Source organism: Coturnix japonica, chromosome 4 (assembly GCF_054131305.1).
Source record: "Coturnix japonica strain WE chromosome 4, WE-NBRP24, whole genome shotgun sequence".
NCBI lineage: Eukaryota > Metazoa > Chordata > Aves > Galliformes > Phasianidae > Coturnix > Coturnix japonica.
In genome coordinates, this window is record NC_140666.1 from 74,512,152 (window position 1) to 74,532,662 (window position 20,511).

Here is a 20,511-nt window from a genome sequence, read left to right on the forward strand (position 1 = left end):
AAATCTCACTTTTCCTAAAGCATCATTTACACACCATTAGTACCACATTGGAGTTTCATTCTAGAGGGGACTTTTTCAGTGGTCAAACAGGATCTTTAACAAGATGCAGAACAAAGTCATTATAAAGAGAATGACAGTACCCTCAACATCATTTGAATCTTACATGCTCGCTACATCCAAGAGACCTGGAACAACTTATACCAAAAGTACCTGTTTACTGAGCATTATTACAGCTTGAATTACATATAGGTCAAACGATTCTAGGGAGATTATTTTTTCCAATAATGTAGCTGTAGAATTTTGTTTGCACAAGGTCTACTGTGAAGGAGTACCTTTAGAATACTTGAAGAGACGAGGCAAAAAACTGGTTAAAGTACATTTATTTATTTATTACAGCAAAGAGTTAATGAGTGCTAAATGCACATTTAAGTGCCAACGTTAGCTGAACAAATGAAAAGCATGTTCCTCTTTTCATTTATATTCTGTGCCTACTTATTCTTGTTCAACTGATAGCAATTCACAGGTCTCCAAAGCACTCAACGTTAACACAGTACATTTTGAAAAGGTTAAAAAATATTTTGTTTTTAAGAACTGTAATATCCCCAACCTGTAGAGCTTTATTTTAATCACAATATTCTAGACCATATTCAGCAATGAACAGAAAACAGCTACTGTTTGATATTTGGGATATCTGTCCTAAAAATTCATCCAAAATGAACGGGTGCGTGCTGGGCCATTATTGCATTGTTTTGTATTCCAATTTTTAGAAGACTTTACAAAATGTTTTGTACTAAGAACTAGGTTTCATAGCCCAAAGGTGGTAATAGAGTGGAGGCACACTGAAATTTCTACTTTATTATAAAGTGCATAATGTTTAAAAACACCATGATACTCACCTTCAGGAATTACTAAATTAAAAACAAGTTTATCTGTAATTCAATGCCTGCAACAGGTACGTCCATTAATCACAACCCTGTATTAATTAATTTAAGCTGTCCTAATTTACAATACATCCAGCAAGGCAGGATGTAAACTCTAGCTGGACTGAGTCCATGTTCAACTGGATTTATATGAATATCTAATCCCTGTACTACAAGGTACCATTACAGATTCCTGAAGATGCTTAAGAAAAGATCATCCATTAACAACTCTAAGTGACTTAGTAGAAAATGGTTGAATTATGTCTATTTCAATGAGCACCATGATTTCTAGTTATTCTTTTTTACCTACCTTCAGATGTTTTCCATCGTCTCCACAAATCCTCAATAGTGATATGCTTGTCTTCTCTATGCAGATGGCTATGTTTATTAGAAGCATCCTTATACTGCATATCTTCCCTTAGAAACTGAAGAAAACAGGAAAATAGTTTTAATTCCTAAGTAATGCTAACTTCTAAACAAACTAAATCAGGCAGAAGAGAATCATTACCATCTCTTCCTTATGCGAGCATCACAAAATTCATGCAAATCAACTATGTCAGATTCAAAAAGTTTATTACTTTTTACAGGATTTGATTTTGCAATTATTAAACCCTAGAAAAACTGAAGCTGCAGTTGCTAGTATACTGAAAACATTACTACTTTATCTTAGCCTCACAACATTTACGAGTATGCACCATGTCAATCACACTGCATACTTCTCCATTCTGAATATATTTAATCTTATTCAGCTGTGGAAGACCATATAATATTTGACACCATATCAGTCCTTTATGGATAGTGAGTAATATTCAAATCCTGCTGTAGCAGCTAAAGCAAACTGATGGATAAGAGTTCACTAATACTACTACAGTCCTATGAGAAAGTACCAAAAATTTGTTCTGCTTCAAACTGAAAGTCAGAAATCACCCCAGAGACAATTTTCTTCTTGCTAATGAAGCCTCAGTGGGTACATTCTGGGTACATTCCAAGTACTGAAGAATTATACATAGCTGTTTCATTTGCAATGACTAGTAGGAAACCTATATATCAAACTACCATGCTGTTGGGCTACAAGGCCAGCAGAGGGAGCAGGAGTTAACAGATCTATTCTCAACAGGCTCAGATGCGAACACAGTTCCACCAGCTTTTGTGTGAAAACAGCCAAATTTCAAATTTTCTTCACAAATAGAGAAAACAGATCCAAGTTCAAAGCACAAAAATTTCAGATAGGAGAGAAAGAAAGTGGAAAATGTCAGTTAAATACTCAAGGAAAACCTAAAATGGCTTTAAATGAAGTACCTACACACAAGCTCCTAGCTTGCATTTAATAAGCCACATGTAGTAACTCCTCAGGAGAGGTTATACCCTTCTGAGAATTTCTCCATAGAATTCTGTTCATCTGTTCAGTCTCACCTTAACCCCCTTCAGATCCAGTGAGAATAACACTAACATCTTCCTTAATAGGGTCCTCTAACAGAAGATGGTCACAATAAGTTACTGCATGTATATCTAGACCAGACAATGTCACTTCTCAAAAAGAAGGAATGCATTGTGTAACAAGGAGACAGCACTGTTGAACATGCATCTTTTTTTGTTTGAAATACCACTATTTCAAAGCAGGCCTAATACAGAAATTCTTCAGTATTAGTTGCATCCTAAACTGAAGAAAGCCCTAAAAACAGAACAGTGCTGGTAAGAGGAAAAAATGGAAGGGGGGGGGGGGGGGGGGGGGAAAGAAAGGAGGGCAGATTTTTCTATTCTTCGTCACAGCAGCTAATCTCTCTCCTGTTGCCTTGGCCATTAAGTACACAAAGAACAGGTTAGAAAAATAACTCTAAACAGAGAAGTTAAAAGAATGAGCTCTGCAAAAAAAACATCTAAGGATTATCTTAGGCAGTGGAATTACTCAAAAGAAGATAAGTCCTCTTAAAAAGACTACAAATTTGAAACTAAGAAAGCAGATGAGTTACATAAAAATACATCAAGAGAAAAAAAAAAATAAAAAATTGTCAATGTAAGTACTTAAAGTAGTAGAAAGTATTTAAAACAAAAAAAAAAGCTAGACAGCTAAATTCCAACATGGAGCTTCAGTTCCAGAAGTTTGGAGACAACTATACTCCTACTACAAGATCTATCATCCCAAAGGCCAGAATTCAGGAATGTAATAAGGTGCAGTGGAAAATTTCTCCCTGAAGCAAACTGAAGGTGGAGTCCTGTTAGCAGGAGTACAAGGTCAGGCAAGCCACCACATTCCTCTTTAGAAAACCTTCAGTACTGTAACAGTTAACTCAAATTGCACCCAACCCATAAGGAAACGCAAACCTGAAGCAAGAACCACCACCACCATAGAATTTCAGTCCTTCTGAACAAGAAAAAAAAAAAAAAAAAAAAAAAAATCCAGTACAGGTTTGACATGCAAATAGCACTGACAAACTAAAGCCATGCACAACACCACAAAAAAAAAAAAATTAAAAAAAAAAAAAATCGAACAGCTGTGTAGTTTGAGTACTGAAGTTGCGAAATATCCTCACATTTCAAGGAGCAAATGAATAATTGCATTCTTCTGCAAAACAGTGGTAAAGTCAAATTAACCACACGCAATTATTACAGAAGGAAGCATTCATCTGCTGTGTTTATTCCTTTTTATGGAGTAAGACTCAAGCTTATGATTTCCATTTTCAGAAACTTAAAATAGACTTAAACTAACACAATTTAAGAGCAATTAGTACCATCTCAGTGTTACTATCTCCCTAATGCAACTATTCTACAACATAATTCCCCCCAGTCTTATTTTCTCCAAAGGAGACATAAAAAGGTTTTTAAAAGTTTGGTTTTTTAAGCTAATACCCTACCTTCAGGTACAGCCAGTTCTATAAGCAACCACCATTAGACAGCAATAGAGCTTCCTGAAAGGCTATGTATTATCCACTGCTACCAGATACATGGCACCTGGCAAAAATTTTACTTATTCTGCTGTAACTGTCACAGTCCCTTCAAAAGAAGCTGGAATTTCCACAGTCACACTTCCTTGTAGCACGACTGCCCAGCTGCAATGTGCATAAACAGGTGCAGACAGCCTCATATTAGCTTAAGTACCTCCACAGAGGCACAGCATGAGGTAGATCTGATTCAAAACACCCTTGAACAAGTTCCCATGCAACAGCACCCACAATAGCACCCGCTGCCATTTCTCGGGACTCCCTGTGCAGAAAGCACAGTGACAGACATCACATCTGGGGGCAAAGCAGGTTCCTAACTTGCCTGCCCTGAAAAGGAACCGCTAGTGGAGGGGCTCCAAGTAGCTGCAAAGAGAAAAGGCAGTTCCCAATTTATCGACCCGAGACAAACGCAGTTGAATGACAACATTCAATTTAAACAAGACCTCTTACTACACCTGCAATAAAGTTAGATGGTAACTAAAACTTAAGAGTAATCTCAAGAGTAAGCCAATGGCTTTGGAGGAAGAGTTTTGTCAGTCACACTAGTGAGGACATATGGCATACTCATGTGAAAGACCCATGTTCCTCACAGAATGTTTTTGCACAGAGAATTAAATGAACTCCAGAGATATCCTGGAGATGCAAAGCAGCTTGTAGCACTTGCAGTCTGAGCTGCTTAAGTAGACATCTCTACAACAGAGCACTTTGCCCAACAGTCTGACTCTGAAGCACTGACTACTTTACATAATTATATATACCAGTGCAGAGACATTATAAAAACGATGACAAAACGTTCTTCAAAGTTTTCTTAGTATCTTGCTGTGTGTACATCCACAAACAAGAAACAGAGGCTCAGCTTATAGCAAAACTCCTCCCAGCTGAAATGACAACACCTGCGGTAGGATCCTGGAGCATAATGAAGTCTCAGGATACTAAACAAAGGGTGATGAAGCCTTCCAACCTCATTACACAAAGTCTGTAGGTTTAAAAACATTTGGTTGGATTTCTTCAGAGCTGGCTCAGAACTACATGTAGTAGTTCTCTGCCTTGCTACCTCTAAAAGCAAAAACATCTTAGCATGCAAATTCTGTCCATATGTTTCATCAAATGCCCATCCAAACTGTCTACCAGACACTTTTTAAAAGTCTACATAAAGATGTACTTATCTCTGGCCTCCAAAAAAAAAAAAAAGCTTTGCTAAATCTTCATCCTCTCTAAGATGTAACAATCAAAAACAACAGAGATACAGCGTATACATTTGGCTTTCTTCAAGAACACAGAAGGGCCTGCTCACTTAGAGACATCCAGAGTTTAATGGCACACTCATGCTTCAGTGCTCCTAATACCCACAATATTCAAAGTGTTAGCACCACATTACTTGATGCTTAGTTCTTCAGGATTTCCAACCATGGAATTGCTTGCAGTTTCCCTGAAATGTCTGGTAGTTACCCCCTGACCAAAACAGATTATTGAAATGAACAGAGCTGTAGTTTAATCCAGTAAATTACATGGTTTTGTATTATTTTGTTTTCCTTTCCTTAAGGAATTACAGAACAAAAGATATCCACAGAATTCTTATACCTCCTCATCTTCACAGCTTAACAGCTCTCTCTGGAGTAATTTGGAAAATTTCATGTTGAAGTAGTTGTGTTACATTTTATTTCTTTAGATTCTAATATAATAATATTAATGTATAATATTTTAATTTAGTAACCTTCTAAAACAGTGATGTATGCATGTACCATCCTAACAGCTGAAAGAAAGGAAGCCTATAGAACAAGGAATATATCACTAGCAAACAGTTTCTGCTTTAATCACTGTACTGGAGACGGTTTTCCTTTTTTCTTCATTATGCAAGTGTATTCTAAATAAAATATGAAGATATTAAATCATCTACCCAAAGATTCCACAGAAGTTGTAAATTCATGCCATTAGCTTTTGTGTGATATTGTACACACATTTAAGATAACAATATTTCGAAAACACCAACTTATCTATTTCCTACAGTGATATCTCTTGAGGAAATTACTCAATGCATGATCTGCATATGGAGCTTCATTGAAAACAGAAGAAAATGCTACAGAATTAACAAGCATATACATCTGTCTTACTGTTTGAGCCTCACCTCTAAAACAGGCAGTACATGCACGGTGTAACAGATGCTTCCCGAAGCAGATAGCCTCCCACAGCAGATGACTAAAATCTCTGTCAGCAATATGTCCTCCCTTTTAGTTACCCTTCAACAGCCTACATATTTAAACCAATGTAAACACTTGCAACCTTTTGTACATAAATAGTAAAATATTAGCAGGAGCTGGAATTGATAAATTCATATTCACCTATCCTAACAATAAATACAGACTTCTTTCTCCATCCTTCCTTTTTCCCCACTCTCCCTTACACCACCATTTGGTTTGCACATGGATATCCTATTTCAGGTAAACTAATAACTAGACAGTAAAGCATAATCTATTATCCAAGTAATCTTTCCTTTTTCCTTTAGTTTTTCCACCTTTAAAAATCTTGGGTTATACTACGTATCATAGAATCATAGAATGGCTGGGGTTGAAAAGGACCACAATGACCATCTAGTTTCAACCCTCCTGCCATATGCAGGGTCACCAACCACTAGACCAGGCTGCCCAGAGCCACATCCAGCCTGGCTTTGAATGCCTCCAGGGATGGGGCATCCACAACTCCCTGGGCAACCTGTTCCAGTGTGCCACCACCCTCTGTGTGAAAAGCTTCCCCCTAAATCCCTAACCTAAACCTCCCCTGTCATATTTAAAACCATTTCCCCTTGTCCTATCACTATCCACCATCATAAACAGGCATTCCCCCCTTCCTGCTTAAACGCTCTCTTCAAGTACTGGAAGGCCTCAATGAGGTCTCCCCAGAGCCTTCTCTTTTCCAAGCTAAACAAGCTCAGTTCCCTCAACCTTTCCTCACAGGAGAGGTGTTCCAGCCCTCTGATCATCTTAGTGTCACTCCTCTGGACCAGCTCCAAGAACTCCACATCCTTCCTGTACTGGAAGCCCCAGGCCTGGACGCAGTACTGCAGATGGGGCCACACAGTTACCAAGCAGAGGGGGACAATCACTTCCCTCTCCCTGCTGCCACCCCTTTTTTAAGGCAGCCCAAAACACAGTTGGCCTTCCAGGCTGCAAGCACACGCTGCCAGTTCATACCCAGCTTCTCATCCATGAAGACCCCCAAGTCCGTCTCTGCAGGGCTGCTCTCAGTAGTCTAAGAAGTCTAACATATCTAATAAAGACTGAAGGGGGAAAAAAAATCTAACCAGTCTACACTAACAAGGTCCCCTCTATCCTATTTAGTCACCCAAATGCATAAAACATTTACTGAGGTCATCTAGTAAATCCCATAAAAGTTAAACAAAGTTTAAATCAAATTTACCACAAGAAAATGAGCTTTCTTCAGCTTACAAAAAGCCTCCAGTTATAGTGAGTTTTTGAGAAAACAATGTTTCCTAGAGAAGTACAAGTTTCCTTACTCCCTAGAGAAACTCACTGAATGTTTTTTATGAGAGACTGTTAATTTACAGAAAAATTAAAGCAAAAAAGGGACATGAGAAACTTTAGAAGGCAACGCCTGGAGTTACTGTTAGGGGTTCTCAACTGAATTAGCAAATTAAAATAGCAAAAGTGCTTTAACTGCTTTACCTCTTGTTACCTTTCCTCTCTCAAAATAACTTATTTACAAGAACTTCCTTCCTTTGTGTAAATATACACTTGTAATCATAACACTGTTTTAGTACAGCAGGAATTTAATGTGCTTTGTTGTATTTTTCCTGCCAAATAAAAAATGTGGTGAATATGATGCCCTTCCAGGAGTCTTGTTGTAAACAAAAACCATGCAGCATGGAACAGTAGGAAATAGAACTTGCTGTTAATCCCCATATTTAAGCAACACTTATTTCCAGTAAAGTGGTTTATTAATTATCTGTTCTCATCTTTAACCAAAACAAGCAGCATTATCCACTCTTACAGTTACAGAAAACATCTGCTTCTGAAGCAGTGTCTAGTAGGACACGTTTTGTATATATTCAGATCTACTGTAGTGAGGTAATCAGGTAAGTACATTGTTAAAACTATCAAATTTTTGATGATTGAGATCTGGTTACAAGCACTGAAGGAACATACAGATTACTGGTTTAATTTACAATCAAAATGCAATTCTTATTAGCAAACCTGAAATTACTATCTTGGAAGAAAGTACATCTGAGCAAATACTCACTGATCTGCAGGAAACTAAATGTAGAAAGCAGCTAATTTGGATTTCTTTTCACTAAATAATTCAATATTTAAAAAAAAATAGTGTCAGAGCTGAAATATAGCCCTTTCTATCTTAATTTATGCACAACAATATTTCAGTAGCTGTGCATGCCAATTATAACAGCATCACTTCAAGAACTGCTGAAATTTCAGTCACTTTAACATTTTTATGAGTAGCTTCAATTTACCTTGACATTCCTCTGGAACGGGAAGAAACTTGCGTTTAGAAATAAAGATGAAGCCCATGTATAACAAATGCAGTGCAAGTCTAGAGAATCATACAGTCCTGGAAAGCTGTTAAAAAAATCTCACAGCCACCAGAGTTTCAGTTTACACACTGGACTGTGCATACCCTGAACATTCATGATAAGCAGTTCAGCCCTAACGTTACTGAATGTTTTCAGTGCTTAACTGCTGCCCATGGTGTATTTTCTTACCTTCCACATTTGGCTGTAAAAAAAGGGTTGAACTTTATAAAAGGAACAACTACTATAGTTCTGGAATATCAGAGCAGCTAAGTAAAACAGGGAGAAAAGGACAGACCTTGAAGGTATGCACAAGTGAAGGCTTTCTAGCCTCTTACCTCATCACTTTCATCTACTTCAATTCCACCATCTTTGTCATCATCCATTTGTTTATGGATCATGCGAAGAGCTTCCAGACTGAACCGGTCCTCCTCAGTAAAGCACGGTGGGCTGAGAGAACTGCAGGGATCTAAAAGGAGAAAAAACAAATCAGACAAAAAAAAAAAATATATATATATTAGTTGTCTCTCTAGAATATGACGATTCTAAGCAAGACATAGGATGTGAATTTTTGTATGTTTTTATGTTCTTGACTGAACATATCCTCCAAGTTATAGATAGATGGCAAAATTTTTACAAAAAAAATTAAAAAAAAAACATCCTCTCTTTAACCAGCCTCATAGAAGAAGCTGGGACAGTTAGACTCCTGCAATTCCATCCCCTACGCTGTAATTATCTCTTCTTCTTTGTCAGCCACTCTGCATGATCTATCATTGCAGCACCAAAGAAAACCACTGCCTCGATTCCAGCCTCCTTTCAGAAAGCCTGGCAAAAACAAAGTGGAGGAGGATGAGAGCAAAAATAAGTTCTCATGTCCTGCAATCACAGCTTCATAAGCAAATAACAAAGGAACGATAGCTATACTGCAGTAGTACTGTAGACAGCATACACAGGCACAATACACAAAGACTGCAAGTGAAGAAAGCACACTAAAAAGAAAACACAACTGACAAAAATATTTGATACCCCATAACCCTGTACACACTAGTTCTGATGCATGCAAAACCAAATGACAGAAGACACAAAATGATTTTTTTATTATTTTTTTTTTAAAGTTCAGCACTATTTCCTACTATATAGTCATTATTAAAAGGCGCAATTCCAATAAACTACAGGTACACTCTGCTTAACCCACACAAATAAAAATAAAATTGGAGGAGGCATGATTATCTTTTGCTTCTTTTACTATCTACCAGAATACTACACTTTCATGGTGTGACAAAAGATATTAAAGGTTCATTTACATGCAACATGAATGAAACATATACAAATACATGACAGAATCTAAAGTTAACATAGAAAAAATTAACATATCTATTAAATTGGCATGATTCTGCTTTTGCATCTGTTACACATTAAAAAATAACAACTAATAAGAAATGCCTAGAAGACTTTACTTGCATAAAGCTACAGAGTTGAAGTACAAAGCTGGCAAACAAGTCATAACTGAGTTCTCAGACACATTAGCAGAGCTAATCCTACTACAGACAGATACGAGTCCAAAGCACTCTTACTTTATATGCAAGTTTCATGACAGAGAAACTGACAGTTCCATCTGTGTCTGCATATCAATTAGAAAACCAACACAGCGGCACTATTACAAATTAGAAAGAAATCTCAGAGATGCATGAAACAGTTGTAAAGAAAAAAATAAATATTAAATCAGACCCATCACAGTTTTCAGCTTCGGAATATAACCTGAAAGAAGTAACACCAAGATTTAGTCTTTTAATGTAAAAAGCTGATTTAATTTGTTTAACTTGCACTTAGCGCTAATTCTTTTATAGTAGAAAATATCAGGTAAATGGTTAACAGTTTGCAAGCACTCAAATGCTTTTCCATTTTTTCTTCAGCTGAAAGGACAGCTTTTCAGATCACAATCTTCTCAATCTACACCCTCTCAACACGAGTTGATCAGTTTCCTAAACAGAGTACTTATAAATACACCTAAGAATAGAACAGTTGAGTTGGAAGGGGCCATCAAAAATTGAGTCCAACTGCCTGACCATTTTAGTGCTAACCAGAAGTTAAAGCACATTTGTGAAGGCATTATCCAAATACCTCCTGAATAACAACAGGCACATGGTACCAGTCATCCCTCCAAGAAGCTAGTTCTACTGTTTAACCAACCCGCACTGAAGAACTTTTCCTTACGTCCAGCCTGAACCTCTCCAAACCTTTTTCGCTTATTTAAACATGAAGGCACTTGAAAAAGCTACAGCTCTTCAGAGAAGTAAACAGGCCTCTACTTATGCTTCAAATGTCCCACGAACACTTGATCTCTCTCAAAGGCAGAAATCCAGTTACTACCTTTTGGTCTGAGAAACATACAACGGGAACACATCAAGCGCAACGAAAAATAATCCATCCTAAACAGAATCCAGATTGACCTCCGAGTTTATTTTGATACACTATCAAGCATTCATTCAGGGAGTGTACCCGGCAACTTAAATTTGATCCCTCCCTTAATGAATAAATCAACAGGAATCAACGAAACAAACAAAAGTAAAATACGATGTTCAAGTGAGGAGGACAGGAGGCACACAAGCACACCGCATTGTAAGGAACAACTGGATGTTGTGTTGAGGTTTAGTGGGAGCTATTGGTAATAGGTGAACAGTTGGACTGGATGATCTTTTAGTTCTTTTCCAACCTTGGTGATTCTATGATATGCCTTCAACGTAGGTCTAAAATTTCTACACTTCTGACATTATACTCACAGTAAGAACAGAGTTTTCTATTGAAACATTAAGTGTAATTCATAGCTCAACAAACTTGGCAGAAGCTCCAGGAGTAAACCTTTCTCCTGCCTTGAGCAAGTCAGAGGCTGCCTTCCTAGCCCTGACAGAGCAGGAAACAGCAGTCCTCAGCAGACCACTGTTACTGACTGCTCTTGCAGGTGGCAGTCTGATAAGGAACTGAGCTCAGAGATTCAATCTAGTACACAGGAAGCTGTTTGCTCTTACAAATAAGGGGAAATTAGCCCTTGGTTCTCCCTCTCCCTTTTAAAAAAGGAGCAAAAATAAGGCAAAGCTGCATGAGAAACTTCTATCTGAAGTTCTGAGCTGTAGCATCACAGCTTTTCCTTCTCATTTCCTGGAGGTAACAGGACTTAAGCTTAAAGAGTGTCACTGTCAACACAAGCCTGTAAGAAAAATTAATTACACCCATATCTTCAGGCTATCGTGTCAGCAAAGCCCATGAAATTTATTTTAGGAATACACGTGGCTCCAAAGCAAAAGGGTGTAAGATCACAACACGGCCCGTCGTCTACCCTGCATTTACTTTTCCTCAAACTGCTGGCAGCGTAACAGACTGCAGAACGAAAATGAACCCAGCAACAAGCAGGCAGCCCTGCAGTTATTGTCCCCATCCTGCACATGGATTCTGGAGCATCAGAGAGGTAATGGTGCCGGAAAGTGCGTCGCAGGGACTCTGGTCTGGTAGTTTTGATCTAGTCTCAAAAGCATGCCAAAGGCTTCTCGGCAGCTCGAGGCACCTCGAGTTAAGCCAACAAAAAATCTTAATATTTTCAAGAGTACCTGAAATCAGGTGCATGCCTTGTAATTTCCCAATTAATTTGCTTAAAGGAACTTGCTGTTGGGAATTATTTGGACAGTTGGTTACAACACATGTTTGTTCAGCACTCACCAGTAGGAAGAGTACTTTTTCCTCACACTAACTAGAGCAGTCCTACAGAAGCCTACAATGTTTCTGTGATTGCCTTTTTCTCATACATTCAGGAATATACCCTGTTCTGCTAGCTTTATGGTTTCCCACTACTAAGAGGCCATCTGGGATAAAGGGAAGCCTCACACAAAAGGCAAGCACTGCACTATAACGTCAGCTACTGAATCATATATTCCAAGCTGAAAATAGCTGTACTTCAACAAGCTGTGATGACAGAAGTGGGATTTCTCTGCATTTTTCAGAGTTAAAGCATGTGGCCACAACACTCCCTGACACCTCTCCAAATGCATCTTCCACTCACTACAATCACTACTTCCTTACAGCTTACATTTCTATTTGTGATTCAGTTTTACGCTGTACTTTAATACACTCTGTTTTCCTCATCAATTTGGGACAAAAAAAAAAAAAAAAACCAAAACTTTTAAAGACATACAAATCTGACCCATAACAAGAGATTACAGAAGTATCTTGAAAGTGTTTTCACAAATATCACCACATTTGAAACGGCTACTTAGAATAAAAGCAACAAACGTTCAGCTTTTATCTCAAGTCCTTACATAAGGTGCCATTAAAATCTTCAAATGCTTGTAGAGATCCTTAGATTAAGCTTCATTTAATCTTTCAATTAACAGCTCCCAAAGCAAATAACTCCTACTCTTAATAATTAAACTCCTCCATGCGACAAGTAGGCTGAGCAGGATAACAGTTAACTTGACAACGTTATTTGTGACATTTATTTAAATGATGAGGAAAAAAAAATAAAGTTCATCATTGCAACATATCTTTCCACTAAAAACGTTAAAGCAACAGACAATTTTGACAAAAAAGCAGAACACATTTATCTTCTAATCAAAATATTCATGTTACTTAAATGAGCTTTCTGAAAAGCAATATGCAGTAATACTAATGACAGCAAGAAAAGGGGAAGGGGTGCAGTGGGAAAGGAGAAAAGACAAGAACATCCTGCTGTGTCTGAAGCATTTTAAAGCTTTGCAAAGCTTCACGTTAGTCTTTTCTGATGCTACATATCAGAAATGCAGATAATTTCTTCAGTTGTTTCTATTAACTTGTACAATAACAGACAAAATTCAAAAAATGAAACTCATCTGCAAACTCTGGTACATGAAATATTGTTTCTGAATATATATATATAAATTTTAGTGATTAATAACACAAAGGGAGGCTGAGAGATGACATTACTCATTACAGATTGTTCTAACAAAACAAAGTGTCCGTATAAACATTTCACTTAGACTGTAAGTTAATTAGCAATCTACAGCACTTCTGTAGATTGCTGTAGATTGTAGCACAAAAGCCAAGTAGATGGATTTGTGACTCCTCCCATCTCCTTTGCACACCTTCCCCTGCACAAGGGGAGAAGAAGCTGGACTACATGTATATGAAATGTTCAAAGACAGCTGACTCGAAAGAGGAACTCTTGCTAGTCCCAGTAAAGCAGTACATGGGGAGATGGAGATGTATCTTAAGCCAGCCAATAACAATCTCCCTTTCTCCTCCTTATAACCTTATCTATAAACATTTCCTATACATTCATGAATAGTGAAAGAAAAAAAATAACAGACATCTAATATCTCCTCTTAGCAATATAGAGAGGTATATCTCACTTCAGTAAACTTTATCATATACAAGAATAAGGATAGAAATGTAATTGTTTAAAGTTCAGATATGTGCTATTTAGCACACCTTTTAAAATGTATGGTATACCTTTCACTTTAATGACTAACATCTGAAATTAGAATACATTCAAGAAGAAACAAATTCACATAGGTTCATAAACGAGAAACAAACCTTAATTCAAACAAAATGATTAGACATTTGCTGTGTTCGCCTTGTACTACTTACTTTCAGAAGCCATGGTTATTAACTAGGACTATGAATTCAGTAATTGAGTTCATATGTCAACAGAATACTGATTAAGCCGATTAAATAAACTACAGGTGCATATTCATATAAACTAAATGACTGTTAGTGCATAGCGTATCTAAGTATATAATGGGTAGCTAAGCATTCTACATGTTTTAGGTTTAACTAGTTATTTTCTCCTGCTGTAACAGCTTCCTCCTTTTCTAAGGGTGGGAAGTTAGAAATAGATGTACTTTGTGCTTAATCATTTATGTGAATGCATGCAAAAATCTGTCAGCTCTAAACGAAGAAAAGAAGACAGCATAGCATTTAAGCCACTTTCTAAATTTGGTCAGGAAATCAGATTTGAGGATGACCTGCAACTGCCTAATAGTGTGCCCACATGGTTTCTGCAGACTTCTTTGTAACTCAATTCTATATTAAACCTCATCATCTTGCTTCAAATTGCATACTTATTAACACCTCTGCTACGAATTGATCTCACAGCCTGGTCTTTAGCCTTCTGGTGAAAGCCTGCAGTCAGTACTCAGTGTACCAATCTGTATTAAGATACAGCTCATGAGTTAAGCAGAGCATGGGCCACTACATCTCTCCATAGAGGACAATGATCTGCAGAATTGAACAATCTCATTGCTGTGGCATCACTGGTAAGTTCCAACTTCTCATGTTGAAAGTGTAGTTCAAACCTTAGAATTGAAATGAGGGAGCTAAAGCACCTGAAAAAGATTCCCGTAGTACTAAACCTTATTTATTTAAAATTATGTAAAAGAAGCATTAGAGATGCAGTTCTAAAACTTACAAAATACCTTCTAAGACCCAAACCATTCCACATTTAGGCAATTAGAATTAAGCGTCCTATGATTATAAATTAGAGGATTGTTTTAAGTCACTGTTTTCATTTAAAATCATACATAAACGTACATCTGAGTAAAACCAGAATAATTACACTTATATTTGTTTTCACATGTGATTCATAATCATATCTTATATCCATGAATCAGGCACACAAGCATGACATTGCTGACATTACTGAATTACTTCAAGTCTTTTACACCATCCGATCTAGTACGTATATTATTAACTGTTCTAACCAAGGAATCAAATTTAATCCTCTGTGAGCAGCATTTGTAACATCATCAAATCCCTCACAGTTCCTGTAACAACATGTTGTCAGAACGTATTTATACTTTAAAAGAGCGTATCAGAACTGTACAACTGAAACCTAAACTACCAAAATGTAAGACTATAATAAAATAAGCCCCTAACATTGAGGCACCTTTTTTATTGTAAGTAATCTGCTACAATTTCAATGTTTGAGCATTAAATTTATTAGCCTATGCCATGTTTATACTTTCAGAAACCCAAAGGTGCTAACTGTAGATTCATTTCCTTTAATTGATAAGGCCATTAAACAATTCCCTCCAGCACTGCATTTTGAGCATGTACATATATCAGTTTCTCTAAGTAGTTCCATTAGCCTAGGTAAAGATTTAGTAGTGCACACTGCTAGCTAGTAAAGGACTATTTAACTCCAAAAGCTTCTATAAACTGCTCTGCAGTTAGCATTCACATGCAACTCCAGACTGTACAACCACACTGCACAACTGGCAGTTTTGCTCCTCCTGCTAATACACTGCCTATTTTTCTTATGACAAATTCCACCAAGTGATAAATCAGGCTGACAAACCTACTGCTGTCGTCCCAGCTCACCTCGGTGGTTTATTTCATGCAAATAAGATACAAATGTGTCCCCTTGCTTCATTTGTTAAGGTTTCAGAATGTGCAGAAGAAGAAATTCACATACATGTCAATTATATAACATCATTATGTTGCTCAAACTTAACACAGGCAGCAATGAGAGTGTCAGAATAAGCCACAGATGTACATACCCTACATACATTTCAGCTGACAAAGCTTTGATGAGTGTATTCTTGGGTCTGCAGTAGTGAAGGGCATAGTGGGCCAACACTTATCCCTTAGATGTTAAGTGGGCATTATAAAAAGAAGCTAGCTCTAATACAGTGAGGAGACACCAGACATCACACATAGATAAAGAAAAAAAAACCAGGAAATTTGGATCACCCCGAGAGCTCCAAACCTCAAAAAAAAGCAACATAACGTAGTCTGATTATTATAAGGTGCATGATAAAAAACATAGTTCTTCCCTTCAAAAACAGATGCATACTTTCTATATAAATCTGAAGCAGGAGGCTTGTGCCTCCAGAAAAATATTGAGAAGGCATACACAATAGCAATATGTAAAACTCCTGAATTCTCTAGGTTTGCCTGAACTACACACAGCTAAGTGTTACTTCACCACTTGTTCCCTATGAGCGCTAACACATCCAGGATGTACAGATCTAAGGCAATCATTCCACGTAAGCTCCATAGAAGAATAAGCCAAAGCACAGTGTTAAAATGATTCTAATCTGTTTGTACCCACACGTTCCTGCCCCATACTGCTCTCTTCCTTGTACCAACAAAAGCACATTTGTGCAACCATGCTGCAGGAAGGCTCAGGAACTAATTCAGCGTGAATAACTTGCAACTGCAAAGGAGAAATCAAAACAGAAGCAGGCAGAACTGCACAGTGTCTGATCCTCTCATACTGCTAAACTCAGCCAGCAACACAGCAGGTGAGCAATAAGCAAAAACAGAATGAATGCAATGGAACAATAACATCTACACTGCTGAGAGAAACTCCAGCCCCGTATCTTAAATCCTCACCCTCACTTCTGGGATGCATATTTGCTGCAGGTAACAACCACCAAGCTGAGATGATGTCACACACATAGTCACCTGCAACAGGCTGATGCGTGGCAGCACATAACACAACACAGGACTCAGTATATTCCTTCATTCAAGCTAATTGTTTTGACCACTTTCCAAAACGTAAGAACCAGAACATGCGGAACACACAATAGGATCTGTCCCAAAGCCAACAAACTGACACCTATTTACCCAGCACAACGGATTGGAGGCTTTCATTTTGTTTTAAATTGTAGATTTCATAACAAAAGAATTTCCTGAAGAGAAGAAACAGCCAGACAGGTATTTACAGAGAACTCAAGGGAAAGCACAAGCCAGTATGAAGATCTTTAACACTGTGGCAATTGAGATTGCAACCACCTACAGAAGAATACTCATTTCAAAATCAAGTTTAATGTCTTTGTTTCTTCCTCTTTCCCCAGTGCAAGATAGGTACAAAATCAAACGAAGGACAGTAAGCTTTTTCCAGATAATGACTACTCTTCAAGAAAACTTCATGACAATTACACATAAAGCTAACTAAAATTAAGAGTCTGATAAGAAACTTTAAACACTAACAGTGACATGCAACTGTCAGACTTCAAAAGACTGAAGCTTGATAAATGACATACCAGATTTTATTTAAGCTCCACTGGATACATGCTGTAAATGGAGCTGGATCTCTCACACACTGAATTACCAACACTTCTGCTACTTACTCGTTGCAATAGGCACAAGGAGAAAAAGTGGACCAGTGCCAAATTCCAGTGCAAGTGTTTCCACTACATTGCTCTTTTTAAATATCAAACATCAACAAGTATAAGCAATTCATCATTCCCAGTTATCAAAATGAAAATAACTTCCAAAAGGTAAGAAAGGTTGCCTGCCCTTAATGAAACCAAAAGCCAGCCAGAAACATGGAAAATAAATTCAACTTCAGTATGTTCAGTTAAGATTCTGTTTCCCTAGTAGTGAATTTCAATCATGCAAGGCTATTTCCCACTGAAAGAGAAGTACCACAAATAGAATATATAAAAAACTTTTACAGAGTTGTTTTAAAAGGAATTGGAAGTATCTTTTGTCAGGTATTCCACTGCTGTTTTATAGCCTCTACAGACTATAAAACACCTTTGAAGTTCATTCATATCTGAAAGAGAAGCATACTCCTTCATACCTTGTAGCTTCTCTCGTGTTTAATTGAACATAAGGAACTGTACTTTATTTCCATGGTCTGTTGTCATGCATCAACTGCAACACCTGACTAAGCCGACATCTTAAAACCAACTATTTCACCTCATTCACATGTATCAACCAGTACAAATGTTATAATCTTTTGTGCATCAGCACAATTATTCCTGCATTTCAAGTCTTTGCCTTAAATGTGTTTTTTGTAGGTAACAAATTCAAAGTAATTTTCATACCAAGTCATCTGCTGGAGGCAGAAGAGGACAGCGTTTGCACTTCTAAAGAATACTGAACACAACTGATGTATAGATTATCTCAGGAATAGTTAGGAATATCATGTCTTACTCTTACTAACAGATCTAGAATCCCATTTAGTCTATTGAAATACAAAACAAAGTTTCCCCTTTTCATCAAGTCCCAATTCTTTACTAATGCTTCTATCATTACACAATAACATGCTGAAGAGTTTCCAGTTACCGTAAAAACAGATTAACATTAAAATATCCTCTGCAGACATTTTAAACTGTTAACAGAGGTTCCATTCACTCAGGTGAAGTTTTACTACCAATGGTAAATGAAAGCTACTTAATATTATCAAGAAATTAATCAGAAGTTTCCATACTGGGAGGAGACAGGAAGAACCCACATGGGTATTCAGAAATTCTCTGCCATGCAGATGAACCCAAAGTCTTAGAAGTGCTCCAGACAAACCAAAGAATGGCAATATTTGCATATGTAGCTACTGCATGAAAGTGAAACAAAGAAAAGAAAAGCTGCCCTCTGTTGCTCTGAAGTACAACATCAAAGACATAAACTTAGTATGCTCACCATAGTCTAAGCAGACAGCTATCTTACAGAACTTCCTTATTTCCATTATCTACATCACATCAGCCAATACTAGACTACAGGATTGACCTATTGCCTGCTAGCTCAGCAATTATCATTCTGCACGTGGAGAGGAATAAACACATACATCAGTATAGGTAGGGGCTGATCAGCTGGACAAAAGCTCTGCAAAGGCCTTGGGTGTCCTGGTGGATGTCCATGGTGGCAATGTGGTCAAGAAGGCCAGTGTTATCCTGGAGTGTGTTAAAAATAACATAGACAGCAGGTCAAGGAAAGTTATTCCTCCTCTGTTCTGCCTGGGTGAGGGCCACATCTGGAGTACTGCATCCAGTTCCATGCTCCTCAGTTCAAGAAAGACAGGGAACTTCTAGGAAAAGCCCAGCAGAGGGCCACAAAGATGATTAGGGACATAGAGAATCTCTCTTATGAGGGAAAATTGGAGATTTGTGCTGAAAGACTGTTCAGCCTGAAAAAGAGATTACTAAAAGGGTATATTATCAACACATAAATATTGAATAGGCAGCAGTCAAGTCAATGGCAGCAGGCTCTTTTCAATGATGCCCAGCAACAGAACAGACAATGGGCACAAACTGGAACACAGGAAGTTCCATACAAATATGAGAATGAACTTCTTTACCCTGAAGGTGACAGAGCACTGGAAAAGGCTGCCCAGAGAGACTGAATATCTCTTCAGAAGTCTCCACAAAACTCTTAGATGCTTTTCAGTATAACCTATTGCAGGAAACCTCCTTCAGCAGGCCCCTTCCAAGCCCTACAGTTCTGTGACACTCTGTCGTACCCAGGTAACCCCTGCTTTTGTTTTGTTTTCTGTTTTAAGTAAAATATTGTATCGTTTGACTGTGTGTATACACACAAACACAGACTGGCAGCATGCAGCTGATTTCAACCTTCTTTCAGAGGCTTATTTTGATTGCAGTACTAGCACACATTCTTAAAACCTTCACATTCCAAATCTTGTGTTTAACATACTAGTCCAATTTTATAAGTCTTAAGAAAACAAAATGTTTCAGCCTTGCATAAACTCAAAGAGACCACTTATTTTCAGAAAGCTGTTCTTCTTCAGTAGTCACGTGAAGAGGACGCTATGGTGATTAACAGCAACCTGCAATCTCTTGACAGCAGATTGTATACCCTATTCCACAGTGGTAGACACAGGGCAACAGTCAAACTATGTGCTCAAGGAGTCAAGTTACACATCAAGTCTTTCTAACCAGGAGAGCATTGCTACAACCCTATAGTAGGCTAGACAGAAGAATTAAGGTGGAGATACAGTATCTCCACCCTTGGAGATCTTCAGGAGATGGCCAGAGAGCTAAAGATGACCAGCTCTGGTTCTCTTGCTTATAACACAAGACTGAGTTCCAGGGGTACCTTTCAACTAGCATCTGTCATCTTCTTGCATGTGGAGACATTTTGTGTAAACAACCTTGAAAAGGCAAATCTAAAACTGTACTTAAACATGACCACACCCAGTCCCACATAAGAGGGGACCTGTATTTCTAAGTGAGATGTCTGTTGCAGAAATATACAGCTTTGTGCCATGATTAAAAGAGAAGAAAGCTTCTGGCACTGTTCATAGCTCCAAGGGGATTCGGTGATGTTAAGGTACATGACATAAGCAGCCTCACTTTTCCTTCCACCAACTTATCTGAGATTCTCTAAAGATGAAAAGAGATCAAGG

General features: G+C 37.8%; 1 protein-coding gene across 4 annotated transcripts in view; it reads right to left on the reverse strand.

The window, feature by feature from the left end:
- STIM2 (stromal interaction molecule 2) overlaps positions 1-20,511 on the reverse strand; it is a 59,333-nt gene that overhangs the window by 20,419 nt on the left and 18,403 nt on the right. For all 4 annotated transcript variants that reach the window (XM_015862698.3, XM_015862699.3, XM_085545604.1 and 1 more), the window contains exons 2-3: positions 8,735-8,865; positions 1,231-1,345 (exon numbers count right to left, since the gene is read on the reverse strand). In XM_015862698.3, the coding sequence (XP_015718184.1) occupies positions 1,231-1,345; positions 8,735-8,865 (246 nt within the window). The remainder of the gene's footprint in view (positions 1-1,230; positions 1,346-8,734; positions 8,866-20,511) is intronic.